General features: G+C 36.7%; 1 protein-coding gene across 1 annotated transcript; it reads right to left on the bottom strand.

Annotated features, from left to right (window-relative positions):
- Positions 1-437: 437 nt before the first annotated feature.
- Positions 438-16,359, bottom strand: LOC140231339 (epithelial sodium channel subunit beta-2-like). Its single transcript, XM_072311495.1, has 7 exons — positions 16,005-16,359; positions 14,025-14,165; positions 9,930-10,206; positions 8,672-8,772; positions 2,951-3,114; positions 1,828-2,026; positions 438-514 (listed from the first exon to the last, which is right to left on the bottom strand). Exons 1-7 carry the CDS (start codon positions 16,357-16,359, stop codon positions 438-440), a joined length of 1,314 nt encoding a protein of 437 aa, XP_072167596.1.
- Positions 16,360-22,007: the final 5,648 nt, after the last annotated feature.

The raw sequence follows: 22,007 nt of genomic DNA, 5'->3' as shown, positions 1-22,007 counted from the left end.
GAGGCCGCCAAGTATTAAAAGCGATGAATGCTTGTATACACAAGCAACCATGGGCCCGACGTCTTTTCTGGATTGTCCCGTTTTCCCCCAATGCACTGATATCTACTCCTTCTATCATGCCTATTTTTGTATTAGCTCAATCGACATTATCATAATTATTTTGAGTGAATTCCCCTTTTCCAAGGACTAAACAACGAGGCTGAACGTGCTTCGCTTAGCTTTTTAATGGGAGCGCAACTTCAGCAGATCATGAACTGGAACCAAGGAGATACGGAGATCGAATGGACAGTCCATCGAGTCCAATGTCCTTTCTATCGACTGAACAACAATAGCCCATCAATGAAAGTATAGAAAAATTTAATGTTTGGCCTGTCAATATCTTGACAAATTTCATCGAAATGATATAAACCACATTGTTGTGTGGAAGCAAACAGTACTTACTTGCACGGGTTTTCGCACTCACAGCCAAGTGTATTCCCGATGTACTTTTTGAAGACTTTAGTACGGCATTTCTCTTCGTTTGAATGAGAAGAATACGTGGCATGAAATAACACGGTAATAGTTTGTCTGATCATTATTATCTAAAAGCGAAGTGTGGATAGATGATGATTGTGGCAAACTTTAACTTTTTTTCTGTTTTTATTTTGCTGAAGTTGAGAACTTGTTAAAGCACCCTGTAACAGGAATGATCGCTTTCTCAATTTTCACATCTCATCTGTTTGTACGACACCACAATGGCACACTCTTTAAAAAGGGGGGAAATGGTAAACCCAACATTTTGAGTGTTATATTTGATATTTACGAAAGGTTCAAGGATCGACATCATTTGAGATGTTAGATTTACCGTTTGAATTTTCAGAGTGCATGTATGCCAGTAAATGCATAATTGCATTCTATTATGAACATTATCGTTTCCGTTGTTTGAAAAGCGTTTCATTGTTTTTCCAGTACATGTCTGGACTGGGTTATTCTTAGTTTTACAGATACATGCAATTTGTTAAAGCAGTATTATGAATATATTCCAAATTGAGCTACACTTTCGTCTGTTTCTGCTCCTCATCTAGCTATCAACAAATATCAATGATTTCAGCAAACATTTTTAATGCATCTTGCTCTCTTCTCATCTTTGGCTGTGAAAGAAAAAATATACCTGTAATACTATCTTTGCATTAAAAGTGATTTATGAATATAGTCATGAATATAACATGTTTGCCATATAACATGTAAAATCCTTTTCGTTTGTGAGTCTCTCAATTTCTGTAGTTTAGACTTTCTTTTTGAATGAAAATACCATAATACCGTGAATACAATTTCCATAAACCTGACCGAGAACTGAAATCGACTTTTCTCCGCCTTTGAGACAACATTGCGTTTTTGCTTCTATCAAGTTCAAGTTCAAGTTCAAATTTATTCGTTTTTTCCACAATTATTATATAGACATAAATCTCACTATCTTGAGTCACAAAAAACAATGCATACAATTTGTACAGAGAAAACAATAATTAAAAATAACAGTAGAGATACATTGCAATAGGTGTACTGTGTGAGAAAAAAAAGGGGGGGGGGACCCACTAAAAAGACGATGCTTGTAGAGTGTGGGCCCCTCTTGTATTAAAAGATCGACGCAAAAATTGAATTGAATTGAAAACAGCAGCAAATCAGCACAAAAAGTTTGTCACAAAAAAAAAAAGTTTGGCAGCCCATTAAGAGACATAATCATAACTATGACTACATTATAATCATAATGTAGTCCCCGGCAAAATTAACTAATTGTTTACTACAAGACTAACACAAAAAAGGAGTCTTAAACAAAAATGATTGACTCACTTTCTGTTATGTTGGTGGGGGAGCACATGGTACCATTGACGAGGATGTCGGTGACACAGTTGCATTGCTTCGACATCTCTCTTTCCAGGCACATTTTAAAGCACGAACGCTGGGAAAAGTCGTATTTGTCCGGAGCGTAGTAATTCTCCCCGCCTTTCCCGCAGTCACCGTATGGCTCTGGGAGACGAGTGATGTGCGTCTTTCGGGAAACGATGACAATTGCAAAAATACTTCAGTTTCCGTTTGTTGTGTGTGTGTGTGTGTGTGTGTGTTTCTTTGATTCGCCATATCTCTCCTTATGAATTTTTATGCTTGATGTATATGTATCATTTCAATAACAATGTGAATTACAAGAATCAACAATCATAAGTCTGAAAAGACCGGTTTTGACATGTAGGTCTACTTGTAGTATTTTCAAACATGGGAAAGTTTCAAATTCATCTGCCACTATCGGGGATTTGCTAACAGTATATGCAAAGAGTTCCCCCAAGAAGTTGTCCGGCTGACGCTATTTGCCGTGAGAATGAGTCGCTATGATTATGAGTATTTGGAGACCAAAAATGTATTATGATTTTGATCGTATGACACGTCTTTTATCTCACGTGTTAATTCAAATCTTGAACTTGAACTTGAACTTGAACTGTATTAGGTTTCATTAAAAAAAAAGCATTCTATACATATTAAACAGACGACAAAGAGTCTTCTTTGAAGGAATGATCTATCGTCCTCTCCGTTCAGATATGCTTTGCAGAATCACGATTAGGCTACGGTCACAACCCCCAAAATCAGCCTTCTCGGCGACCGGTCGGCAAGTTTTTAGCCAATTTCGGTAAGACAAGGACCGTGATCGACCAGTGACCGACCAGGCACCACTGATTTTTAGGGCATCGGGCATAGTGAACTACGATAAGATGTGCTCTGAGATTTTAATACTATCGGAGTACTTATTTGGCTAGGATATATTGCATTTTCGTTGTTACCCGAATGAATCATGCCAGACAGCATCAATGCACGCATTGCTTTTAGATATAACGTGTCCATTTTATAGCAAAATTAACAGATGCTGCAGGCATACCGAAGCAAGGTTTTACTTTTAATTTCGCTAATAAAAATAAAAATATACCCTTTTAAGCCCAATGGACGCAACCTGTCCGGTAGATACGAGGATGCCATCATCTTCAGGAAAGGGAAAAATGGATGGATGATTGATGGATACCACTACTCCTACTTCTGGACTGAGGACACCAACATATTCTGGCTCATTCACGAACAGAGTCAAATGCAGACCTGAAAGTTGCGATGTAGAGAGGTAAAACAACAACAACAACAATGAAGAGAGTAATAGATATTGATTTAACAAATATATCATAATCAGGTTTTTGTTTTATTTCACTCAATATGTCTCTGATGAGTACATTCATCATGTTTAACTGATGCATATTACAACAGATAATTTATTGCGTATTATATTTGTCAAGAAAACATACACGAAATATGCCATTTTGTCGCAGATCACATCAGTTATGACGAGTGTAGTGATAGTAGGCTTGCTAAGGGCGAAAAAAGGGGTGATCGTTGCATTTTATAGTACAAATGTCCTATTTGGCACACATGTTCCTCGGTACAATTGGAATTTTTTCATCTAAAGAGACAATCTGTATCTATGCAAACAAGCCTTAATTTGCATAATTTATGCAAAAATACATATAAAAATTATCTAAAAATATATGTGCATCCAGCAGAAATACCTAATTTGGTAGAATTATTCGATAGAGTATGTGAAAACGATTCCTGCAAAAATTGATGTCACACCTATGTAAAATAAACATAAAATTTGTATAATTATGCGAGTTATGCAAATTGATTTTTAAACAATGAAACCCCCCCTCCCCCTTAAATCTCACCCTAGGTAGATATAACCCGTTACAAACACTCTATGAAACAAAATGAGAAAAGAATTTGAATAATTAAACCATCTTTACCAGCTAATTTACATAATTACTAAAGAAAGTAAAGTAAAAACATTATTTTTAGAGTTTTCCTTACAGTCTAAGAACTTCATTTTATGATAAAAACTACCAAAGTAGGATGCATATCCTTTTTTGGTCAAAAGGAAATGGTTTGTAATATCAAAACACTATTTATCTATGAAAATACCATCTAATTAGTATTATTTTGCATACTAATATCCAAATGTACCAGAAGTAAATGGTCAAGGTCGACTTAAGAAAGTTGCATCAGTTTACGCGATAACTCAAGACTGGATTAAGCAAATTTCACCAAACTTGGTCCAAGGATGACGTATGATGGGGCTTTTAAATAAGCTGTTTTTAAGTAAAATCGGCAAGAGGTTAAAGGTCCAAAAGTTCAAGGTCAAGGCAAAATTTCATTATTTCTCCCATATCTATACAATGCCTGAAGGTATTTTCTTGAAACTTAGTGACTGCATACATGTACTACCAAAATAAGATTCACCAGAGAGTTTGAGGTCAATAGGTCAAAGGTTAGGTGAAAATGTTAAAATTTCACTTTTTCTTCACTGTATCTCGCAAATGGTTCAAGGTGTCTTCATGGAACTTGGGGCTGGCAGGGATTTTCTAGGGAATGCAGGGGTCATTTGTCAAAGGTCAGGGGTCAAAGATCAAGGTCGATTGGGCCCTCAAAATTTCACTATTTCCCTCATATTTTGCGATGCTTGTAGGATTTTTCTTGAAACTTAATATATTCATGTATTACCTAATGGAGATTCTCTGGAAAATTTCCTTCCAAAAGGTCAAAGCTCTGATGAAAGTGCAATATTTCACTTTTTCTTCCATATCTTGAATGTGAATCAAGGTATCATGAAACTTAGTACATGTTTGTGCATGTTCTGCCTGACAGTGATACCCTTGTTGATTATCGAAAAATGTTTTTGTTTCCTCTTGATAAGTAGGAAAGGACATGGAATTCAGTGACATGGTATAGTCATCACCATCACTGCATTTGATATATGGGTCGCATGAAAGTTAATTTTGGTACACACATGTATAACCTCTGACATTTTTACCTTTTACATTTTTACCTGTGTATTCTTTTTTTTTTTTTATTTCAACCTCTGACATCTTTACACAAAACCAGTTAACATAATCATCTTTTGGAAAAAGCTTCAAGATCATGTAGATCATGATCATCTATACAGGTATTAGCTGGTATGTGGTGGAATATAGCATTCTTTGGACCGCCAGGGAGTTACATTATCCCAAGGGAAAACAATGACAACCAGGAAGAATATGACAATTACGATCCTCGTAAATAACAGTAGCATGTGACGATGTGTTGACAAATCACATCCTGGTAATTGTAAAGGCCATCTATTATACTCTTTTATGGCTATGAACATATTATTTCTGCTTTGATTTATTGTTGAAATTGACTGATTTTAAGTCAGAGACTAAGATTATTTGACTTAAAGTATAACATCTCCTACATTGTTCACATGACAATTCTTGCATAAATTATTGCCTTATCAAAATGTTATTGTGTATAAATTTCCTAGCATAGTTTTCATGCCATAGCAGTTCATAGTATACTGAGGGAATTTTTTTTTTTTCAGAAACAGACTTTGTTTCTAACTCAAGCTTGTAAGTTCTTAATACATTGTATGTGCAAATACCCTTACATCCACATAATTTGCACAAGTTTATAATCAGTTTGATGTAAAAAAAAAAAAAAAAAAAAAAAAAAAACTCTTATTCGCTTGGTTGCCTACAAAATACAATGACAATCAGAATTCACACTTTCACTATGGTAGTGTTTTTTGTAATGATTTTCTAACCATGATCTCAGTTGTGTATAGTAACTGTTTGCAAGGGAAAAACAATCCTTTTGTAAGCAATATTGTTCCGATCTTGCATCTGTTCGGATGTAGGCCCTACTGTTATATTTGCATAATCATATTCAAAGAGTGTCACTATCGATTGCTATTTTTCCCACCCTGCAAAGCATTTATGCAATGAGGGAAAATTGATAGTAAAAATTATTTCAAAGATCAATATGTTTCGAAATTTCACGTCTTGTATACTTATTTACATAATTTCTGCATAAAATGCCTAAGTTAATTAAATAATATGGAAACAATTTAAGCAACTGAAAAGTGTTGTTGTGAGAATATTGTCTTATTCTATTAGCTTTTTGGATATTGAGATCAAAGTCATTTATTAAGACATTTTGTCACATAATTGCATTTTGTTTGTTCTGATTATCTATGTGTAGGTATTGATATGCATGCATATTATGCAAGTAACAGGTTGTTTGCATAGAGACAGTTTGTCTCTTTAGATGACTCATTTGCTTTTGACCCAAGGGACATCCATCCCAGGTTCAAACTTTGTACTTCAAGATCCAGCGCTTAATCGATTAGAAATTCTTTCAAAACTGCAGATTTTTGCACAATAACTTGCATAATTATGCAAATTCTATGTTTATTTACATAGGTATGAAATGATTTTTTGCAGGAGTTGTTTTCACTTACTCTATATAATACTTCTACCAAATTAGGCATTTCTGCTGGATGCACATATATTTTTTAATAATTTTTATATGTATTTCTGCATAAATTATGCAAATTAAGGCTATTTGCATAGATACAGAGTGTCTCTTTAGATGAAAATTTTTCAATTGCCCTAGGGAACATATGTGCCAAGTAGGACATTTGTACTATAAAATGCAGCGTTTACCCCCTTAGCAAGTCTACTATAATGGTAAGAAAGGGGTTACTCGCATTGGGAATAATAGCAACTGTCGTGACTGTACGTGAGAAAGGGAGTTTGACTTCTTTAATATTTTATGATATGGGATCTCATGAAAACAGAAGACTGCTACTACTACAGGGAAATTATACATTCGTCATTATATAAGCATTGCAGGAATACATCATCGGTTCTGTGAAAGAAAAAGTTATGTGTATAATTGGTGTTTTAGGTAGAACTTGCAAAGGCTCCTGTACTTGTGGTTTGAGTCGGTTGTTTCCAAAAATTTTATATACTTCATGGGAGTAATAACTACATAATAGCCTTACAGTGTCACACTCACACAGAAAACAGTCTTTTATGTCTTTCTTATAAAATAATGAGAGCCGCTTTTCCAAATTTGTATTTAATACATGTAATAAAAATTAGTTAAAGTCGGTATCACACTTTATAAAAGAAGAAAAAAAAAAACCTCTTAAACCATTTTAAACCACTAATTTTTGTTTCCTCTCTTATTTTGCTATCCGATTGAAACCAACTCGACAATGTTGTAACAACGTTTAAATTCGAAGCGTTTATTCCTTTACCTCCCGTGGGAGATAAATCATCTAAAATATGCCATTCAAAATTTAGTTTGACATTTTCATGTACTATATACCTACTATTCCTCTCCTCTTTTATCATATAAGATTGAAAATGGACTGCTCGACTTCACTTGAATATTAACATTTTTTTTTTTCGAATAACCGAAGCCTTTAGATAATCAAGAATTAGATTGGAAACTTTTTGGTGAATATATACCGAGTTCAGGTGGTGTTGTGGTTTTTATTCTTCCTGTGATATACTTTAATTGTGCTTTCAAACTTTATTACCTTCTTAGAATCTGTAAATCGTGAATTCCTCTCTAAATCAGTGATTATCTGCATTATTTGTTTTGATTCAAAATTTTCTCTGTTCATATTTGGATTAACAAACCTTATTTTATTTCCGGATAAACTAAATTTTTATAGGTAAGGGAAATTTGTGTGTTTCGGAATAACGAATCTCAGTGCATTTTCGGATCAACGAACCATCGGAATATTAGAACGAACATCACCCATCAATTGATATTCGAGTACATAAACGTTATCACTTGACAATTATTAGAATTTTGAAAAAAGATCTCTACTTTTACTCCCTTTCATATTGCACTTTATTAGATCTGTACCAGTTGTCGCTTCCCGTAACTCTTGCGAGTAAAGCCAGGCTAACACTTGCACGATTTTGTGGCACGCATTGGCACGACTCGAGTCGTGCCAGTGCGCAAACTAGTCGTAAACTGGCGTGAAGTGTGCGTAAACCCGTCGTGACTGCGTGTCATGTCGGGACGAGAATTTTGAAATGTTCAAAATTTTGGTCACGACTTGCCACGACAAAATCGTGGCCAAATGTCGTGCAAGTGTCAGCCTGGCTTATAGCTGTTTTATTTGAGAAAATGTCCCAGCCAGGAATACAGGCACCCTGCCGCATTGGGTATTTTTACTCGAGACCATTACCGCATTCTTGCCTCCTAAAACATTAATTGATAGATAACTCATGATTACATGAACTGTTATGTTAAGAACACAGCTATTTCGATGGGGAAATCGTGGCCTGTTTCACATTATTACAATAAACGTAGGCCTACCTTCCATGGGTGCTGACGTGTTCACCAGATAAAAAAAAAAAAAAATATGTGTAAAATTATGCTGCAAAACGTTTTGCTGCATAAATATGTTAAGCCAAACTCCTCAAACTCCTGACATTTATCAAGACTTGGCTCAAATCTAATACCAAAACAAAATGACCTCTTTGCTTGTGGTAGAGAACTAAGAAACAAAATGATAATAAATTCAAAACTGAAAAAGGAAAAAAAAGCGAATCTTTATGTACTGGCAGTAACCGAATGGGAACTCTGCGCCTTTAGGAATTAAGCTCTGCATATTTTGTACTAGTATGCATTTGGAAAAACATACCTCAAAGACAAAGACTTTTAGTGTGGTTGTTCTCCTTAGAATGCATCCAAAATCTGGCAAAGAATTAACAAAAGAACATAACTGACGCCTAAAATTTGCCGCCAAGCGCTGATCAAATTTTACCGTATTGCGAGCCCGTGCTTCTTGTTTTGTTGGCCGATTTCTTGAACTGGTTAAAAATGTAACAATTCCCGTAGCGAATGTCTTGGATCTTCGTGAAGTCACTGAGGATCAAAGTAGATAAATAGAATGTATAATATATATATATATATATATATATATATACATATAGTCGGACAGCGAAATATAATTGGAGAGATAAGGTCCATGGGTTGTAAATCCTGAAATCAATCTCAGATTTGAATAACCGTGCAGGAGTGCTTTTGTTCCATAAGCAAACGACTTATTCTAATCGCCTATAGTCCTTTGGTGGAGACTTAAAACAGTCGGTCCCGTGTTTCTCTGAAGCAAGTATTGATTACTCCCTTTGTGGCCACGTATGACAAATCTTACTTCCAATAAGGTCAATGTATAACTCAGTGTAAGATGCTACCACAACCCTGTACATCACATGATCTCCACGATTACACCCCATGTGCCAGAGCCTGTGTTCTGCAGTGGCTGGGAAAAGTGTAGCGACACGAGAGAAGAAGTGTAAGATTTCAATATCAAATTTTGATACTAGTAGAAACAGGTGGTTACATAATCTTGTGTGAGTAGGTATGCCTATTTTTTGTGGCATTATCATCATGATTATCAATCCTTTGGAAATCTCTGTCACCGAAGTGACTGTGATGTGTCGGTCTCAGCACTCGACTATTATTAGCTTGCGAAAGGGCACTATTACCGGGCTCGGACTCGAACATTCATACGTGCATGGTAGCCTAATACTTATGTTTTATTCGTGTGGCCCGACCTAACCACTCAGCCACGAGAGACGTCCTTCATTACAGGGTATAATATACCACGAAACATCTTAACCTGAGACAAGTTTTGTCCAGCGCTTTATAAAGTGGAACGTTAAAAATCAGGTTAAAGGCCAGGAAGTATGTTAGACTCGTAAGTTTCTGTTGCATTAGCCCTATTTTCCACGCGTTCAAAAGTTGTTAAAGACAACCATCCTACTTACAGAGACATATAAAATAAACGTCACCGACAAGTTGCCGCCAAAAGGAATGAAGGGAAAAGAGTCAATAATTTAGGCCAAGAATTCAGTGTTTAATGCACCTCGGGATGCAAGCTCGTTTTTTTTTTTTTTTTGGTGGTGTTTTTTAAGGGTCAATATGATTTTTTTTCTTCTATCACCATCGAGTGAGAAATACAATTGTAATATACAAACAAGAGATCAAGCACGAGTCAGCCACAGTAAGTCAGAACGCACTCAAATGAGCAGGGCTCCTTGTCGAAGGTGCACTGTCTAATCAAGTCCTCGCCAGGCTGTCCGTATTCGTCCAGCTCTTCCCGTGTTGGTTTCACGTCGTCCTGCAGGTCGCTAAAATCCGACATTCGAGATTGATTGTACATAGACTCCCAGTCGTTAGGATCTGTCCCGTCCTCCCATGTGGGATAATAAATGAATTCACTGATTGAGCTCGAGGACGAATCCCGGAACAGATCCCAGAACCCGAATTTCAAACCGCTGTTGCTGGATCCTTGCGCTATGGATTCGCTGTCGAATCGTCCTGCAGGTGAGGAGATGTGAATGTGTGATCTGTAGAACAAGAAATTAGTATCATACTTTTCGCATGCAAAGCATAGCAGAAGAATATTCATTGACTCAATGCGTTTCCATGGCAACGAGGGTAACAAAGCACTCTAAAACACTCATTGATCATGTTTATTTGTCAGAGTGAAATCACAATGCAAAACTTGCCTTTCAGCCTAAGGGACCATGAAATGGGTCTTTTCTCATGGAGTAAGCGTAAACCGAAATCAGGTGGTAACCAAATGTTATATTTCATCACGCAACATGAGAAAGCTTAACAAATATTGAAATATTTGTAAATGAATTAAATGATTCTTCAGTGGATGAAATATTACAAGAAACATCAACAGAGAAAGCGTATCACACCTGGGTTCATAAACTAAGATCTCTGTGATGGGATAAGCATGCCTCAAGCAAAAAGAAGAGGCTTCGACAAAAGAGGTCGTCTCGATGACTAGTGGCGTCATGGCTTTGATACGAGAAAGAGATAAGGTAAAATTGTCCGCTAAACGCGTGAATAATGATTATGAGTGGCAGGAATATAGAAGTCTGCGTAATCTGGTAACATCATCTGTGAGAAAAGCTATAATAAAATATGTTATTGATAATAATAGGGAAAATATTAGTCTGGGTGCCAAAGCCACTTTTTGGGCCTAACCTTGTTTTACCGTCAACCCAATGTTGTTTTTTTTTTTGTTTTTTTATGGTTTTACCCTATTTCGGAGGTGCTGAATCCGAATCTGGATGATGCAACTCTTGCATCCTTGAGGGTTTTGAGATATTCAAGATGGCCGCGAAAATGGCCGCCCGAACTGGAAATTCCCACGTATTTCATTCTAAATGGTGATAAATTGAAAACAATTGATGGTTTTACCCTATTTCGAGGATGCCAAATCCGAATCTGGATGATGCAACTCTTGCATCCTTGAGGATTTTGAGATATTCAAGATGGCCACCAAAATGGCCGCCAAAACCGAAAATTCCCACGTATTTCCTTCTAAATGGTGTGCAATTGAAAATAATTGATGATCCTACCCTATTTGGAAGGTGCTGAATCCGAATCTGGATGATGCAACTCATGCGTCCGTGAAATTTTTGAGATATTCAAGATGGCCGCCAATTAAAACCGGAAATTCCCATGTATTTTCTTCTAAATGGTGAGAAATTGAAAACAATTGATGGTTGTACTCTATTTCTAGGGTGTTAAATCCGAGTCTGGATGATGCAAACCATGCATCCTTGAGGGTATTGAGATATTCAAGATGGTCGCCAAAATGGCCGCCAAAATGGCCGCCAATTAAAACCGAAAATTTCTATGTATTAGCTTTTAAATGGTGAGATATAGAAAACAATGTATGGTTTTACCCTATTTCGAGGGTGCTGAATCCGAATCTGGATGATGCACCTCGAGATAGTCAAGATAATCGCCAAAATGGCTGCCAAAACGGAAACTCTTATGTATTTCCTTCGTATAAATGGTGAGAAATTGCTAACAATTGATGGTTTTACCCTATTTTTTGTTTACTGAAAGATTTCAGGTTTTCGTCAATGGCACAGTTTGAACTTGCTGTATATACAGTGAAACCAGCTCTACCGGATATCTTTAAGTTGGTACGATACAAATGTGCCAGCAATGAACCCTTCAAGACTACCGATGCGGTCGAATAATTGCAAAATTACACTCTTTCCTCTATAATGGATAAGTTTTGAACACTAACAATCAATGGACAAGACATTTTCATCTAAATCATTTATCGTGATAGTGATGTAGAGAATTGTGCTGAAATTACCCAACATTACCTGTCTTAATCCATGAGCATTTTTAATCTCTTCATCCATGAACACTCAAATTGGTTATTTGGTTTATATTGGTGGTCTTGATGACGTTGTTGAAGACACGAGTGGGACATTTTTATAGTTATGCTTCAATTTTTTTCTTCAATATGATGTAACATATACATGTATATGTGTATATGTATAATAGTAATATATATATATATATATATATATATATATATGTATATGTATATAATCTATTACAAACACACATGAGGGGACGGACATATCACAGGTAACGCGCCGTGAAAAAAAAAAAATTGAATAAAAAACAAACAACATGGGAGGTAATAATTGATAATCCAGTACTTACGAATATCATAATCGCGCAGAGTGCTTTTGAAATTACCCTTATTGATATTTATTATAGTGGTCATGGATGCAATCATTTCCAATGACGTAATCAGAATATGCAACAAGTTTCATAAGCATACGAGGCGAGACTCGTCAGAATACAAGACAAGTTTCAACACTAAATACCAACATGCCATAATTTTATTTTACTCTATAGTGATAGCCGAAAAGGATTAACTTCACATCTGTGGAGCCATATTGTAATGAAAGTAAATGAAATGAAGTAATGAAATTCTTACTTCGAGTTGTTTTAATGTATGGCGACTGATTTACAAATTGCCATACCACTGCCTACATCGATGTAGGAAAGCACCGATTTAATTGTGTTTAGTAGTAGCCAGTAGTAAGGAGTAGTAGCTCTCTCTTCTCTCTCTCTCTCTTCCTTCCACTCCTTATTCTTGAACACATCCCCTTCCTTTCTCACGTGTATACGCATATGCTGTAGTATACACATTATATTCATACAGACCTGGGCCCTGTTTTATAAAACTGCTCGTGAAGTTCGCACAACTTTACGAACGACTTAAATAGATATGGCAAGCAAAGTGAGTTTCCTAATCATTGTTAATTTCAATAGTTGCATTTGAAATTTACAGATGATAATATATTGTTTTTACGTTCTTACACACTTTTTCAGTTGATAGTGTATTTTCCCCCAATGTAGATGAAATATTGACATACAGTCGTGCTTTGTTAAATCGTAAGGGGAAAAATGGGCACACACGTTGACACTTCGTATTTCAGTCTTTCGTAGAGTCATTCGTAAATTTACGAACAGGTTAAAGCCCCGGTCACACGCACTCCGCGTCCAAATCACGTACAAAAAGTTATGAAAATCTGGTGTACGTGGTCGTAAGTGGTAATATTTTGGTCAATTTTGGTTTGGCCGTGTTTTGTACGGGGCCGTGTTTTGTTGGCGGCTGTTCCACTGCTGAAGCACTGCCTGAGCACGGCTAACCACGTCCAGCAACGTGTGTGTACGCGGAAAAATCCATTTGCCATTCACAAGCCGCTAAACACACGCTATTTCCCGTGATACCAACCCGTAACACGCGTCAGATGACCGTGCTCTGCCCATGAGAGACAGCTAAACCTTCGCGTCTTTACCGCGTCTCCCCAAGTTTTAATCACTGCCGGAACACGGATCATCACGTGTGTTGCACCTGTGTTGCACGTCTTTACCATGTGTGCCGCCCGTGGTTGTCCGCGGAAAAAAATTTTGAGCAGTTCAAAACTGTTTACTGCGTCCGTCCGACTCCGTTAAGATTTTTCCCCGCGTCCTGCCACGTCTGTAAATCGACCGTGAGCTCGTCTTAAGCTCGACATCAATGCGAACAACATCGTCTGCTTCACGGGAGACCACTTTTTGACGTGTTTTGGCCGTGATTAAGCCGTAAAGCGCTGTGTGACCGGGGTTTTATGAAACAGGGCCCTGTATGACTGGGGTTACATATAGAAACGTGTCCCTTTTGGAACCCCCACACTTTCATTAACCATTGGATGAAAATGATAAAATGTAAATTGCAATAATTCTTGAAGAGATGATCCCGTCCTCCCAGGTGGGGTAATGAATGGATTCACCCATTGAACTCGAGGACGAATCCAGGTACAGATCCCAGAACCCGAAGTCAAAACTGCTGTCGCTTGATCCTTGTGCTGTGGATTCGCCCTGGAGGTGAGCATGCTGTTCATCCAAAGCTACCAGTCCTTCGAAACGTGTCCCTGATAAGAACAAAAGAGTTTTGATCTAGGCCCCTGCCTCCTAGATAGGCTATATGTGACCCTGCATCACAAAACCAACAAAAAGTTGGCAGATATGGATTTTGAGTTCAGGGCAGATTCTGAACGAGCAGACTCTAAGCTTTAAAATGATATATAACCCAATTCAAATGGACTCCCCTAACATATCTGAATACTGGAAAGAAAGCACACACTCAGGAAAAGTGTGGATTGAGGAAAAAAGAAGACTCTGAAGTACAGGGTCTATTCAAGTGCTTAATCTTTACCAAGCCTCAATAGCTGTGATGAAAGGGACAAAACACAGGATGAAAGCAACCGGAGCAGCAACAGTCAAGGGATTATCGGATTAAGCTGAAATTAAGCATGCTTTATTAAGACATTCTGTCCATGATTAATGCCAACTTCCAAAACAGTAGCTTTATCCTTCTAAAAATTGGTAGACTTGAAAGTGAAGAGTATGGAAAGGATTTAAACAAATAAAAAGGGGCCTCTAAAACATACCTGATCAATATATTCTCCCAAAAAAAGCGTTGTAGAAAAACTGCTCAAAACACACTTTCCCATTCATGTTATGATCTCAAACTTAAGAATAATGTAGAAAGATAGCTGCTTCAGAAAATATGAAAAATTCAAGATTGACTTGGTTGACCGTTTCACCTTTCTTGAGTCCTCACGTAATATCAAAGGGTGCGACTTTTTGTTCGTTTTTTGATGCACGGTCACATATATTGTCACATCTATACATACATTTCATGTCTATTCAAATTAAGGAAATTCTTACTTCGAGTTGTTTCAATGTATTGCAACTGATTCACAAATTGCTCTATAACTGCCTATATCGATGTAATTAAGCACCGATTTAATCGTGTTTAGTAGTATTAAAATAGTCAGTAGTAAAGCGTAGTAGCTCTCTCCTCTCTCTCTCTCTCTCTCTCTACCTTCCCCTCCTTATTCTTGAACACATCTCCTTCCTTTCTTATATGTGTATACGCTACTGGTATACACATTTATATTCATACAGACATTGGCCGTGAAGTTACGCACGACTTTACGAACCACTTAGACATGAAAAGCAAATTGGGTTTCCTCATCATTGTTAATTTGAAAAGTTGAAAATTACAGATGATAATGATTATTTGTATATGCTTATACAGTGTTTTAGTTGATAGTGTATTTCCTCCTCCCCCCCCCCCCATGTAGATGAAATATTGACATACAGTCGTGTTTTGTTAAATCGTAAGGGAATACATGGGCACACATGTTGATACTTCATATTCCAGTTGTTCGTAAAGTCATGCGTAACTTTACGAACAGCTTTATGAAACAGGGCCCTATATGCCTTCACACACAGTAAAGTGACGCTTTTGGAAGGCCCGCACTTTTATTAATCATTGGATGATAAATGATAAAATGTAAATTGTAATAATTCGCGATGAGATGATACCCCCCCCCCCAAAAAAAAAATAATAATGTTAGGATCTAAGAGGAAAGCGTATAAGTTCTCTAATAATTGGCAAATAACGTGTTTCCACCAAAGATAGTAGTTCTGAGCAAAAGAAGAGTTGCGAACTGTGAAATTACTACCCTGATCTACATAACAATGGTTGAGACCGCCATATCACTGTATTATTGTGATTTAAAAAAAAATGAGATTCTAATTATGAAAGCCTGTAAGGCCCTTTATTTCGTTACGGCCAATTTTCATGAACTTGTTCCATATTGTTTCTTCCATCTTACCACAGTCAACGTTCTATACATTGATTAACGTGAGTTTTTTTTTTTTTTTTTTGTGGCATTTGGTCACCCCTCCTTTCTTTTTACCGTTCAGTTTGCTTCTTCTCATCATGTTCAGGTTGCAAATAGTGATCGACGGGAAGTAAAGTTCCTTTCTGGTGATGAGAGAGATTTTCGACGTCGTCGGTCTGTGGAAGAAGTCGATGATGGTGTTTGAGCCCTGAAACAGCAGCGCGCTCAGGGCGGTCGCTGTAATGACGGCCCACGTTAGACGGAATAGACGGGACCGATCTGATCTCAGGATTTGTGGCACACCGTGCGTGGTCGTGTTATCAGCGAAGTCCTTGATGGCATCAGCTGTACTCATCGGGGACGAGGAGTCATTCATCTTTTCCTCATCCTTGATAGCGTCTTGGCCTTGTGTCTTCATGGTCATCTCCATGTTTCCTCACTGCGGCATAATAGATATCAATAAAAAACTACAAATACTGCCAAGTTTTAGGAAAAAACCGTCATTTATCTTTTAAAAGAATTCAAATATCAGTTTTTGTTCTCAGCCCCCCCCCCCCTTTAAAAAAAGAAGCAGGAGATACGTCTCTGATTTATGCCGTTTTTCAAATGGGAAAAGTCGTAGACATAACTATACGGTCCATGTACATCTTGTCAGTATATAGCTCATTGTATATTTTAGAGACCAACTGGTAAGTACGGATTTGGCCCAAATACGACAATGACAACAAAAGTAAATTATCTTGACCCTAACAGGGAGATACAAAGTGCACTTGCAAGTCCAAGAGGAATGTTTGCTTCAACCATGTTTTAGGCGTAATCATACGTCTTCTTCAGGGCGACATGTATGTAGATATGAAAGACGTATAATTACGTAATGCCAAGTTGCGTTTCATGCATTTTCTGTCCTTTACCAGCTACCATAGACAGTGGCGTATCTAGGGAAAACGGCGCCCGGGGCAAGCGCGAAAATTGCGCCCCTAATTTCTGAAAAAGTGTTCAACCCCAACCCCATCCCAGTAGGGACTTTAAACAAAGTCCACATGATATGCTTTTTCAAGCACTTAAAAGGGGTCTTTTGAGATTGATTTAAATGTAATGAGTGTTGATAAATTTTGGCGAGCGAGCGCAGCGAGCGAGCAGAAAATTTTTGTATTTTAGCTTACAAAACATGGAATTCTTGTCATTTTTTTGCTTATCAAATCTTTCAATTCTAATAAAGATATAGTGACGGCCTTATAGATAACGATTTATACCAACAAACTGAGGACTTAGAAAAAATACTCTAAATTAGTACGCGCGAATGAGTCGAAATTTGTATATTTCCGCGGCATCATCACGATTTGTTCTTATCTCTCTCTTTCTTTTTTTTTTTTTTTTGGCGAGCGAGCGCAGCGAGCGAGCCGAAAAATGTTGTATTTCAGCTAACAAAACATGGAATTCTTGTCATTTTTTGTTTATTAAATCTTACAATGCTAATAAAGATATAGTGACGACGATAACGATTTATACCAACAAACTGAGGACTGAGCTGAAATTTGTATATTTCCGCGTTATCATCACGTTTTGTTCTTATCTTTCTTTTTTTTTTTTGGATAAATTGTGGCGAGCGAGCGCAGCGAGCGAGCCGAAAAATTTTGTATTTCAGCTTACAAAACATGGAATTCTTGTCATTTGTTGCTTATTAAATCTTACAATTCTAATGAAGATATGGTGACGACATTATAATATAGATAACGATTTATACCAACAAACTGAGGACTTGAAAAAATACTCTCTGTTGTACGAGCGAGTGAGCCGAAATTTGTATATTTCCGCGTCATCATTAATTTTTGTACTTATCTTGGGGGTTTTTTTTGCGCCCCCCCCCATTTGTTCGAAACCGTTGGCGCCTTCTTTTGATCCAATTGGCGATCGCTTCAGAACAGAAGAAAGTGCAGCCGCTGCTCTGTGAAACATTTGCCTGCTAAAAATAAAATGACATGTGTGAACACAATAGACATTGTCATTTCCCCCGCGTCATCATCACGTTTTGTTCTTACCTTCTTTTTTATATAAATTTTGGCGAGCGAGCGCAGCGAGCGAGCCGAAAATTTTTGTAGTTCAGCTTACAGAACACGGAATTCTTGTGTGAACACAGATAATAAACATTGTCATTTTGCCCGCGTCATCATCATGTTTTCTTTTTATATTGTTTGATTTGGTTTTCTGCCCCCCCCTTTCCGAGCGAGTTTTTTTTTTTCTTGTTCTTGTTCTTGTTCTTGTTCTTTTCTTTTCTTTTTTTTCTTCTTCTTCTTCGTTTTTTTTTTCCTTTTTTTTTTCTTCTTCGTTTTTTTCCTCGTTTTTTGCGCCCCCGAGGAGTGGCGCCCGGGGCACGTGCCCCCCTTGCCCCCCCCCCCCCCCTAGATACGCCACTGACCATAGAGCATATATTTATAGTGCGCTATACGCATCACTTGTGTTTTTGATATTCATCTATTTATAAATAACAATTTCGAATTCTCAAGAGCGCTGATTTTTTTTTTATAAAGAAACAAATTATCGATATCTGGTGAGGTACTCCTTTAACAACCTTGTAAACTGTAACAGAGCATTCACATGATCTTAACAACCTTTTAGCAGAGCATTCACTTGATCTTGTTTTCTATAGATTAATGTAGAATTTTCGCATTTTTTAATGACTATCAATGTGATCGGCAGAAAATTATTGAAATGCATGTCGCATACGTAAACGACTTTTCAAAATCAAACGTGTGCGTGTGTGTTTTCATTTCATTTCATTTCAATTTATTTTCATATTTTCTCACATATATCACAATAAAGTATATAAATACGAAAATTATACAAAACATAATTTAGATGAGACTTCATCGGAATGTACAGAAGTTTGATTTGGTATAAACACAAGGTCTGTATGCATGCGAATTAAACTGTGGTCATGATGCGAAGAAACTATGATGGGGCATGCGTAAAAGCATTAGCTTGTACAGCCGCAGGTCCCGTGAGTAATCAGATTAGGGGAAATTTAAAATACGGATTTTCTTTTTATTTAAGACCAACTATAACTGGGAAAACCGATTAAAACAAACAAAACAAGAGATCCAATTAAATATATGTCAATAAACAAAAATAAAGAAAGGTCACATGTTGCAGCAGTATAACCTACTTAGTAAGGACATTGGTAGAACAACAACTGCAGAGATTCAAGGGGTGTGTTGCAGAGTATAGAAGATGGCATAACTGTATGACATAAATACATAAGTAGAAGGTAGAATAATGAGATTTGTCGTGAATGTAAACAATACCGACAGCTCAGGAGTAATATTCCAGCATGGGTCCTAAAACCAAGCATTCCGTGTGACCATAGTAACTGACAGCTGTCACGCGCGAGAATTTCGATAACCGAGTGGAACAATAGGTGCATGAAGAGCGCAACAGGCAGACTGATCAAAAATAGTGTTCATGGTTAGGATCCCGCCGGACTATTAAAGGTGGGATAGACAAGGGGTAACATACAGAGCAACAAGAACTATACACTATGCATGCCGTACAATGTAGCTGCTAAGAAGATATTGCTTCAGTTTTCGTTTGAATGAGGTTACAGTGGTACAACTTACAAGTTCCATATGGAGTTCGTTCCAATATTTGGGCCCAGCGAACATAATGGTTTTTTTTTCGCGAAAATTGTTCGGGTACGTGGAAGGTGATATGCGTAACGTTGACGAGTTGGATAATCATGAACTGTATAATTTCTTGTAAACATTTGGGAAAATACGTCTGGTAATTGGCCAGTTGAAAATTGAAACATAAACAGGCCAACGTTGTAATAAAATAACTCGGGAATTTTCAAAATGTTATTACTAACAAAAAGTTCGTTCGTGTGGGATAAATATCCAGTGTGGTTAACAATTCTAACAGCGCGTTTTTGTACAAGAAATAACGAATCGATAAGGTTTTTAGAAGCATTTCCCCACGCCAGAATCCCATAGTTGAGATAGGGAGATATCAAAGTTGAATATATGCTCTGTAGAATATTACATGGAAAATAATAGCTAAGTTTGTTAAGAACCCCGGTATTTCTAGCAATAATTCTGCTTACATAATTAACATGGGTTCTCCAAGATAAATCACTATCGATATGAAGACCCAAAACTTTTGTACTGTTGACCTGTGACAGATCAGTGTTGTTTATCTTGACAGAGAGAGGTAACAAAGGTGGCGAATTACTGAATAACATATGTACTGAGTTTTATCAATGTTTAGGATAATTTGTTCGCAAAAATCTAAGATTGAACAGAAACAAGTTCTTTATTTATTATGTTTATAAGCGCATCAGGATTTTGATGAGAGAAGAACAAAATTTGTATCATCTGCAAAAAAAAAAAAAAAAAACGAAGGAAAGAATCTTAGAGGAGTTCTGGATATCGTTAATATATAAAATAAAGAGAAGTGGGCCTAACAAGGAACCCTGTGGAACACCACAAGAAATCAGTCTTGGTTGGGAGTCGTGACCGTAAATCCTTACAAATTGTTTTCTATTCGTTAAATAATCAGTGAACCTGTGTCCATTCTAGTGCCCTTCCCCGAATTCCGTAATGATTTAACTTATAAAGCAAAATGTCATGGTCTATTGTATCAAACGCCTTGGAGAAGTCAAGGAAAACACCGATAGCGTGAGAAACATCATCTATAGCATGAGCTATCTTATCAATAAACTTGAGTAATGCGTGAGTTGTACGATGTTTTTTTCCGAAATCCAAATTGAGATTCAGTAAATATTTTTGCCTGAAGAAAAAAATTAAGGGTGCGTTTATACACAAGTCTTTCGAGTATCTTTGAAAAGGAAGTTAAAAGAGAAATGGGGCGATAATTATTGACAAGGTCTTTTCGCCCTTTTTTAAAAATGGGAACAACTCTGGCTACTTTCATTTTTTGAGGAACTTTACCAGTAGATAAAATTGATTGAAAATATAAGTAAGAGGCGAAATTATTTCATGAATCACATTTTTTACCAAGAAGTTTGTGATTCCATCATATCCCGAACTTTTTTATTATTTAACTTATCAACAATCTTCATTATTTCATCTTCGACAATCGGGACAAAAAAATTAATAAAGATTCCATATTCTTACCACCCAGGAGAGAGTGGAATTCTCGCTGCGCTTCAGGAATTTTATCAGCCAGATTTGGCCCAATGTTTACAAAAAAAAAAATCATTAAAAACTTCAGCTATATCTATGGGGTCATCAATACGAACATCATCCTCTTGAATATAACTAGGCGCGTTATTATCAGTATTACGTTTCAACGCTCGGTTTATCACCCTCCACGTACCCGTCACATCAAATTTACATTTGTCGAATTGATTCATGAAATACATCCGTTGGGCTGACCGTAATGCAGAAGTGAGGATATTAAGATACCGAGTATATCTGGACTTAATTTGTAACTGTGGGTACTTTGCGATATTTATAATAAAGTTTATTTTTCTTATTGATTGATTTTAAAAGTGATTTTGTAACCCATGGCTGCCGGGGTACTTTTTTATGATTTGAATTAGAGAATTTACGACAAGGGATAGCAATATTAAGCTGAGTTATCAAAATATCTATAAAAATATCAAAAGATAGATTTACGTCATTTTGATTATATACAGTCGACCAATCAACGAGTTTTAACCTTTCTCTAAAACTATTGATGTTTGAGTCTGACATAACACGAAAACCGGAATTTTTTTTTGCACACTGTCAGCAAGAGGGTGGATACTACCAATAAGTGCATAGTATATACAGGAAAATGATCAGAGATTTCCGTAACAACAATACCAGATGAAATATCAGAAAATGACTTGTTAACAAATATATTATCTATTAAAGTAGAAGAGAGGTCGGTGATTCTTGTAGGTCTTCTTATAAGAGGAATAAAAGACTTAGACAACAGCTGATTAAGAAACTCTTGACAATTATGATTATCATAATTTAAAAGATTTAAATTAAAATCACCCATAAGAAAACATGATTTATTCTTGAAATACTTATTCGACAAAATACCGTGGAGTAATTCACCAAATTCAGTAAAATT

Source organism: Diadema setosum, chromosome 7 (genome assembly GCF_964275005.1).
Source record: "Diadema setosum chromosome 7, eeDiaSeto1, whole genome shotgun sequence".
Classification (NCBI taxonomy): Eukaryota; Metazoa; Echinodermata; class Echinoidea; order Diadematoida; family Diadematidae; genus Diadema; species Diadema setosum.
This window is presented reverse-complemented; position numbering and strand designations above follow the sequence as displayed.